The sequence below is a fragment of the Palaemon carinicauda genome, chromosome 29 (assembly GCF_036898095.1).
Source record: "Palaemon carinicauda isolate YSFRI2023 chromosome 29, ASM3689809v2, whole genome shotgun sequence".
Classification (NCBI taxonomy): domain Eukaryota; kingdom Metazoa; phylum Arthropoda; class Malacostraca; order Decapoda; family Palaemonidae; genus Palaemon; species Palaemon carinicauda.
Window position 1 is genome coordinate 37,630,536 of NC_090753.1, and position 10,213 is coordinate 37,640,748.

General features: G+C 32.2%; 1 protein-coding gene across 1 annotated transcript in view; it reads right to left on the bottom strand.

Moving 5' to 3' along the window:
* Positions 1-795: 795 nt before the first annotated feature.
* Positions 796-10,213, bottom strand: part of LOC137622509 (calponin homology domain-containing protein DDB_G0272472-like) — a 16,457-nt gene continuing 7,039 nt past the window's right edge. Inside the window, exons 3-4 of the mRNA XM_068353113.1 lie at positions 9,079-9,742; positions 796-1,464 (exon numbers count right to left, since the gene is read on the bottom strand). Of these exons, the coding sequence (XP_068209214.1) occupies positions 796-1,464; positions 9,079-9,742 (1,333 nt within the window). The remainder of the gene's footprint in view (positions 1,465-9,078; positions 9,743-10,213) is intronic.

The following is a 10,213-nucleotide window of genomic DNA, read 5'->3' on the forward strand; positions in this document are numbered from 1 at the left end:
AAACCTTTCAAAATTTTCACCGATCCCTTCTGTTTCCAATAAAGATGCATTCAGTTTCCATAATCCTTTCCCTTTTTGCACATCTCCTATCCTGAATTTTGCTAAGACCATACAATGATCAGAAAAGGCCACAGGTACTGTTTCGGTACTTATCACATTATGGATCAGCTCTTTAGTATAGAGGCGATCTATCCTAGAACCATAACCTTTTCTTAAGTAAGTATATTGTGGAATACCTTTAGACGTGTGAGCTACATCTTTCAATCCAACATCTTTTATGAAGGTCTGCAAGGATTTTGACACTAAATTATCTTTTCCGGTACTAACATCTCTGTCAGATGTAACACAATTAAAATCCCCACCAAAAACTACATTTTCAATATTTCTACGAAAATAATATAACATTTTATTTCTAAAAAAATCCTCTCGTTCTTTCTTTTTATCTGTACCTGAAGGAGCATAGATATTTACAATTGGGATTTCATGATTTAAACAAGATATTTTAGCTCCTATTATCTGTCCCTCCGTATCCATTTCCTTGCTAATAACAGACAAAGATTTAAACTTAGTTACACAAACTGCTGTGCCTCCTTTAAGATTATTACTTGGATTTAACAAAACATCAAAATAATTTGTGAAAAAACTCAAAGCCTTTACATCCTTCACATTATGTTCTTGCAATAACCAAACATCTATATCATAATACCTAGACAAGGATAACAGCTTCATTTGTTTACCTACATCATTTAAACCATTCACATTTAGACAACCAATTGAGAGTTTGAAGGCGTAAAATTAGTTATGTTCTACCTTTTTCCTTTTCTGGTCTCTCAATTTTTTCCAATTTTCCTCATCACTGTTGTCTTCAGATCTTGAAGATTTTTGTGTTCCTATTTTCTGTTTTGAGATTCTCATTTTAACGTCATTTTCCATTTGAATTTTCCATTTTCCGTTTTCACGCTCACATTCGTTATTCCCATCAGTCTCCATAGATCTATCTTCAATACAATCTGCTTCAGTTTGACCTCCCCCATCCCGTTTTCCTTCTTGATCAATTTCACGTCCAAAGTCCAGGTCCAGTTTTCTGTCGTCGTGATGTACGTCGGCAATCGTCGTTATAGTATTACTCTCATTAAGTGTAGTTTCATGGATAATCACCATTTCGGGCACTCCCCAACTTGGTATACTGTTTACCTTCTCATCGGTACATATCACCGCCTCATCGTTCTTTGAATCCCTTTCTTCGCAGATTTGAATTTCTTCACTATCTGCAAGCTCGATGTCCTTCCTTTCTGCTGGAATAAGTTGTTCATCATTTCCATTTTCCACTACTGTGCTCTCGATATCCTGAACATCATTACTATTTGGTCTATCCTCACTTATCGATTCTTGCCTTTCCTTCTCTATGGTCTGTTCGATCCCTTGTGTTTCGTTACCTTGTGGTTTCGGTAAACTAGGAAAATCCTTTTCATGTTAAAAAATATTCACAATTCTGTCCAAGGAGCAATCTACTGCAAAATGATTCTCACTGCCACATTTAAGACATGTCCTTTTCTGGCCGTTGTACATGAAAGCTATGTTATGTCCCCCTATAGAGAGCGCCGATGGGATGTTTTTCTTGATTTCCATTTTAGCCGTCCGTATTCCGTTTAACAGTCCTTTTCGTCTACCATGAGTGTTGGTATTATCACGTATTCCAATAACTTTCCCGTACGAGCTTAATACATCACTCAATACACTGTTCTCCATATCAAATGGAGCGTACCTTATTGAAACAAATGTAAACACACTGCTAAAATTAGCCACTTTCACTTCTAGGCCATTAGGTAAACAAATGACTTTTTCATCATATTTATTTAGAAAAGTTTCGTACACATACTGATTTCGAAACTTCAAGATCACTTTATTACCTCGCATTTCTTGAATACCAATCAAATCTTCGATATCAATTCTAAGCTTTTCAAAAATGACATCATCAACATCACTTACGCTCGGTTTTCCTGAAAAAATCAAACCAACGGAGTCTTTTCTCCTAATGGGTGGAGTATAAAGCCCCCCTGACACTTGCGCGCATTTTTGCCACGCACTGGCACGCATTGATGCGCGCCAGTGCGTGCCACTTTTTGGCACGCACTGGTGTTTTTCGCGCACTGTTCACGACCAGTTCACTCCAGTTCGCGCATCGTTCACGCGACGTTCACGCGACGTTCACGCGATGGCACGAATTGGCACGCGTAGTTCGCGCATCGTTCACGACACGTTCACGCGAGTTCACTCATCATTCCGCATCGTTTCCGCATTGGTCACGCCAGTTCACGCCAGTTCACGAATTGGCCACTCCATATAAAAACGGGGCTTCTCCAACCCGAGGACATTCTTGGATTGGGTTCGGAAGAGACAACAATGCTTTCTGTCAGAGACACCATTGCATTGAGGAGAAGAAACGTATCTTTTTCGTTTGTATTTTTTGTTGCCCTTTATTTTAGTTTCAATAAAAAAGCATTTGATTTACATATAAATAGCAGACATGAAATATGTACAAGTATTAAGAAAGCATTTTATTTTAACATTAAAAGCAGTAAACATGAAAAGTTTTTAGGCTGTTGATTTTAAGGTAATAGAGAAAAAAGTGTGTTGAAATAAGAAATCATTTTATTTTTACATTAAAACTGCAAACAGAAAAAATTTGTTTTGCCCTTCATTTTAAGGTAATAAAGAAGAATAAGTATGTTGATGAAATAAAACATCATTTTATTTTTACATTCAAACAGCAAACTTAAAAATTTCTTGGGTTTATTTTTCAGTTCATTTTTATTCAAAACAAAAGTTTTGGGTCTTGATTGGTAATAGAGGAAAATAAGTGTGTGCATGAAATAAGACATCATTTTATATTTACATTCAAACAGCAAATATAAACAATTATTAGGTTTATTTTTCTTTCCTTTTCATTAACTTTTTCGTTTCCTTTTTGTTTCTCTTCATTATAAAGTTATAGAAATAGTTTGAAATAAGACATCATTTTATTTTTACATTCAAACAGCAAATATAAAAATTTATTAGGTTTATTTTTCTTTCCTTTTCATTAATTTTTTCGTTTCCCTTTTGTTTCTCTTCATTATAAAGTTATAAAAATAGTTTGAAATAAGATATAATTTTTTTTCACATTAAAACAGCAAATATAAAAATTTATTAGGTTTATTTTTCTTTCCTTTTCATTATTTTTTTCGTTTCCTTTTTGTTTCTCTTCATTATAAAGTTATAAAAATAGTTTGAAATAAGATATAATTTTTTTTCACATTAAAACAGCAAATATGAAAATTTATTAGGCTTATTTTTCTTTCCTTTTCATTAATTTTTTCGTTTCCTTTTTGTTTCTCTTCATTATAAAGTTATAGAAATAGTTTGAATTTTTAAGATATAATTTTGTTTCACATTAAAACAGCAAATATAAAAATTTATTAGGTTTATTTTTCTTTCCTTTTCATTAATTTTTTCGTTTCCCTTTTGTTTCTCTTCATTATAAAGTTATAGAAATAGTTTGAAATAAGATATCATTTTTTTTTCACATTAAAACAGCAAATATAAAAATTTACTAGGTTTATTTTTCTTTCCTTTTCATTAATATTTTCGTTTCCTTTTTGTTTCTCTTCATTATAAAGTTCACGCCACTTCCCGCATCGTTCACTCCAGTTCACTCCAGTTCACGCCAGTTCCCTCACTGTTCACTCCAGTTCACTCCAGTTGGCGCATCGTTCACGGCCATTTAGTGCGTGCCAATGCGTGCCACAAACTTTAAACATTTCAAAGTTTTGGGCCCGCATGGCACGCATTGGTACGCTCTGGCACGCGAGTTTCCGCACTGTTCACGACATTTTCACGGCTCGTTCACGCGAGTTCGCGCATCAATGCGTGCCAGTGCGTGCCACGAATGCGTGCAAGTGTCAGGGGGGCTTTAAACGAAGTCATTTTCACTTCGTTAGAACGCACTACACCTCACTACTCTTACGTCACAGCCATGGTCTGAGGATTATGGCCTCCCCAGCCAGGCTAGGAAATTGTAGTTTTCCTTTACCTGTCTACATTAAATTTCACTGTCACTAAGTAAAGTTCACTTCCTATGTTATCCTTGATACTTTAAAAATCTTTATGACATTACCTTAGTCGTTCATATCGTCCTGGTTCACAGAAAATATCGAAAAAAAGGGAGCTCGTAAATTGTTGACGTTTGTTTACTCTGCTCTTCTTCCTCCTCCCTGAAATTAAGCAAGCCTTCCCAACCCGTCCCCCTTCACTAACTACAACATGGTAGTCTGACTAATTTGGGGGAAATAATGGCTTGCCGATTTCTTACTGTACGGCGTGATAGGAAAAGAATACACACAACCAAACACACACACACACACACACACACACACACACACACACACATATATATATATATATATATATATATATATATATATATATATATATATATATATATATATATATATATTTATTCTCAAAAGTCGGGGGGTTTGTAGTAAATAATTCATGAAAGTTCAGACAAATTATTGATAGATGTTAACTTGGTAGTGTGAGATGCAGGTTGAGCTAAATTTTATATAAATATCATATAAAGCAAATATCATACATCACATACCAGTCTAGTAAAACTAGCGTTGAAACCGGAAAGAAAAATTATATTATTGAATTTTGTATTAAAAGTAGCTGAACTTTATGTAACATTAACATATAAAAAATCATCTCTAAATGCGCTTGGGAAAAATATTTTACAGTTAATTAAATAACAGAGTATTTGTCCAAAATGTAGTCTCCATTTGTACAATTTTAAGATTATCACTGACAGAAGAATTACCAGCGGCTTTTTATTTCCTCTTGTTCTTATTTCATACCTTTACATACATCACCAAGAGTTGGTGAAAACGGAAAATATAAATTATACATTTATATATCTTTTTCCTCGGAAATCTATATATAAATGGGGATTGGTTTTTCAATGGATTTCCCCACTTTGTCATGTCTCGACACATTACCGTGCTCTCCAACTCCTCCCCCTTCCCCCCCCCCCTCTCTCTCTCTCTCTCTCTCTCTCTCTCTCTCTCTCTCTCTCTCTCTCTGTATATTGGTGTATTTCCAAAAATACTCTACTCTGTTTAGTTTCCTTTTCTTGTAAGAAATATATGTTCACGTTGTAGATAACTGATTTAGGTTTGGCTATGAGGTGGTCGTATAGCATGCTTGAAGTAAAGATGAACAGTCCATCACAAGAGTGTGCAATGTTTGGCGTATGAGCATGGGATTGTAGGAAACCTTTACACAGTAAATACGGAATTTTAGTCAATGATGGTTTGGAACAGAAGTTAGAATTATTTAGGATACAATTCGCAGTTCACCACTTTAGATAAAAAAAGAAATAGAGAGAAAGAAAGACAATGAGAGGTTAAAGAGGTGGAGGTGTGGTATTCAGTACCTAAAAAAAAATTCTATTAACTCCTTTGGAGTTTAGTTTATGAGCTACAAATTAGGCTGAGAAAGTGAGATTTTTTTTTTTTTTATGTGCCTGGTAATGATTATAGTTTTTTACTTGTTAACGGTTATAACTTGGAAAATCTTATGATTTTTTCCATGTATAAAAAACTAAACTTCAAATTTCTAAAATATTACGATTTCTCAAACATTTAAATTTCGGAATCTGAACTCATAATATCCCCTTAATCCCTTTTTAATTTCTAAGACTTGAATTACTAAAAACAGGAATTGTGTAATGAATATAAAAATATGTGATTTCTATATTATGTTGTGAATAAAAGGAAAATCCCAAAATTAATGAATTTCCAATTCTGTAATTGAGCAGCCATCACTAGGTGAATTAAATTAAATGTGCATTAATTATGACCTGATTAAAGTAATCTTTCCATATATTGGAGATAAATCCCTTTCAATGTCCTAATTAGGTGAAGGCTTCCTAAAATTTCTTGAATGAATTTCATTTAACGAATAGTATTGAAATTATTATAATTACTATATTGAATCCGTGTCACAAAATGGGCAAAACTTCATGAATTCTCTCAATTATGCTCATTCAAGTAGGTATTGGTTTGTTTTTGAAATTTCTAATATTGAATATAGTTGTGATATATAAAACAATTTCCTCCAATAACATTAATTATTTATTGAGTTTCTGGTTTTCTATTGAAACTAAAATAAAGAGGACGCACACCTATGTATACATACATACATACATACATACATACACACACACACACACACACACACACACATATATATATATATATATATATATATATATATATATATATATATATATATATATATATATCTATGTATATACACACACACACACACATATATATATATATATATATATATATATATATATATATATATATATATATATATGTATGTATATATATATATATATATATATATATATATATATATATATATATATATATATATATATATATATATATATATATATATATATATATATATATATATATATATATATATATATATATATACATATAGATAAATATATATATATATATATATATATATATATATATATACATATATATATACATATATAAATATATATATATATATATATATATATATATATATATATATATATATATATATATATATATATATGCAGAAGAACCACAGGGAAAATGAAAATACGGAATATACACTTAAGTCCTGACTAGTTTCGTGATACTTCCTCAGAGGACTGATTTATTGAGAGAGGTTTCTTTACAATTTATAGGGAAAGCAAAAGTACGAACATACATATAGAGATTTAGAGAACAATGACACTCCCTTACCCGCTACCTGGGCTTGACTCAGGTGTTGAGTAGGAGGAGTCCCCAAGCTCGTTAGACACCTGCTAAAAAGGGTCATTTCTAGTGGCGGGTATATTCTTGTTTTCTTCTTTTTTTACTTTCAGTACAGTTTATTTATATGTCAATACGGTAGCCTTATCTATATAAATACATAAGCAAAACGTACACAAACATACAAATATATATATATATATATATATATATATATATATATATATATATATATATATATATATATACATATATATACATATATACATATATATACATACATATATATATACACACACATATATATATATATATATATATATATATATATATATATATATATATATATATATATATATATATATATATATATATATATATATATATATATATATATATACATAGAGATACAAATACATACCCATACACACACAAATACATATATATACACATACATATACATACACATACATCTATACATATATATACACATACATATATACATATACACAGACATACATATGCATATATACATTTATGTGTATACAACATTAATATCATAAACATATCTAGGGCTGAGTACAAGAAGGGCCAATGTCATAAAATCATGTTTTGAGAAAAACGCATTTGAAAGATTGCTTCCTTTCTTAAAAATCAGGCAAGTACAACTAACGATAGCTCTTTCTATTTTGAGACAGGTCATCTTTTAAAATATTATTTACTGACCAAGGCATTGGATTATTGCTTTTCATTTTTAAGAAAAAAATATATTAAACTAAACTTTGAAAATTTTATTTCCTGCAAATTGTGTAAACAGAATTTTGCATTATTAGAGAAAAGTATTTTAAACCTTTTGAAGTTAATCTATATCTTTCTAGTAGCTATTATATATTACAATATCTGTAAAATTTTTATTAGAATGAAAAAAAAAGACATCCTAAATCAATGACTGAAGGAAAGTAAAAAAAAAAAAAATTACATTGATTAATTTACAAACACGAGTAGATTAATCAAATTCACTAAACAAAAATTGATACATTTTGGCATGTTGAGTAACATCCTGAATCAAAGGCTAAAGAAAAGGGAAAAACAAGAGTGATTAATTTACAAACACGAGTATATTAATAAAAATGAATGAAAAAAAAAAAATCTGATTAATTTTTGACATGTTGAGTTCCAATAGAAAAGTAATGATCCATAGTAATTGTGTCATCAGCCATAACACTCACACATTGAGTTCATCATCTATATATATATCATCTGAAGCATCTTCTGCTGCCTGCAGGCTTCTGTAAAAATGTCTGCTTCCTGTAGAAATAAGCGGAAGGAGATCCATCAAGTTCTTCAACTTTTTGGGTGGAATTTGCCTTGGTCCCTCTTCAAGCTGTGGGAGATTCTAAATGGGTGGTCTTCCTTTTTCCTTTCTTCTTAAATCCGCTGCATTTGGGAAAAAGGATGTCCAGCACATAATCTGGCCAATTTAATTTTGATTGTATTCCCTCTTCTTAATTTTCATCCAATTTACTTGTTGTCCATTATTATCTTTATGGCGACTCACCAGGGGGACAGCAGGCAAGCTTTTAAAATTATTGAAATCTTCTGTTTGCATTTCAGTCACTTGTAACTTATTTTTTGTAAGGATTACTCTGATTGTTACGCTCCAGTCCCGTGGCACCTCAATGTTTGTAACTGATTTTCTATATTTTTCTATCAAAGCATGTACTATGTCTGTTTCCATGTGTGTATGGCAAGATTCTAAGAAAGAATGCATTATTCTTATTCCCTTATTCCTGGAAACATTCATAAGCATGGCTGCAAATAAATGGTTCAAATTTTGACCACCACAAGAGTCACTATATAGTCGAATGTCCTTAATGTCATCTGAGAGGCCATTCAACCATTTCATTATACATGAACCTATTTCTTGGCCACTTCTTTTTGCAATTGTTTCATCCCACATCATGCAGTGTGCTTTATTTTCCACTTGTTTCAAAAATGGTTGTTATAAAAAGCAACAAGTTGTCTCTTGTAGTAAACTATTCCTGTCTGCAACATTGGGCAAGGCAGTATTTTATGGAGGCCAAAGGATGCAGTAACAATTCCTTTGTTTTTAAAAGCAAACTCTTTATCAGCTCTTTTTTCATTGTAAGCCATCTCTGCTAGTTCATGGTGTTTTGATTTCTCTTCTACAATGCAGTTTTTTCCATCCTCATACAATGCAGTTTTTTCCATCCTCATTAGCAGTCATTAGGGATGCCTCAAAAGTATCACATTTTTCACAAGTGTCCTGGGATGGGTGATGGAAGGACAGATTGAACTCTTCATTGAAGAATTTTCTGTACATTGATTCTTTATCTGTTGGTAAATTGTTTTCAAGGCAGTATTTTTGGTACAATCGATACATCTGAGCTATAGTGAGATCTGGATTCAAATATTTTCTTTCTGAGTCTGCTCTAGCATAATGACTTTTCCAGGCCGGAAACTGGTTGATATGCTTCTTAATCATCTCTACAGATTTGGGGGATATTTTCTTCTGTTTACCATGTTTTCCTCTTCCATCTGGTGTTACAGTGACACTTTCAGACTGTGGCATCTTCTCTGAAACAATCCTAGCTCTTTTGAGCGTAATACCAATAGTAGATAAAAACATCTTTTGGCATAATTCCTTTTCAGGTATTGCTTCTTTAAGAGAGTGGTGCCTTGAAAATCTTCTTCGGCTTTCACCTTCGCTGCCTCGCAACCGCTGACTTTTCTTGTTTTCTTCAATAATCAAACCACAAAGGATTTGATTTTGTTCTTCTGGTGTCGCATTTCTATAATCCTGGTATAGCATCCTCTGATCCTCTTCTTTAAACTTCTCATAGCACCTTCTCCGACAGCTTTCACGGCATGGACTTCTCATAGGTTAAGCTTTATTCAATTTTCCTGTTGTGGAAACATGTTCTTCTCCTCTCGCTTTCTTCTTTTTGCGACTGTGGCTAGCAGGTTTATTCATGTTGCATCTAGAGAATGTCTGATGTACTTTAACATACATTCACTGATATCACACACATTACTACTGATTTTGATATTAAATAAATAGTAATTGCTTGCAACAACATTAGTAACAGAAACGATTTATGAAGTTATGTACGCATATAAATTATTAAAATCGTTGGGTGCAAGAGAGGCTGAAGTTGACATTGGCCTCCCACGTGGCCCTCTATGGTTGTAATAAATGAATGTAACAAGGGCCAGTCGCGACATTGGCCTTTCTAGCATGAATATTTTCATTTGTTACTTGACTTTGGCTAGAATAGAGTGCATAGTGTAGCTCCGTGAACCCACGGACGACATTAGCCCTTATAGTA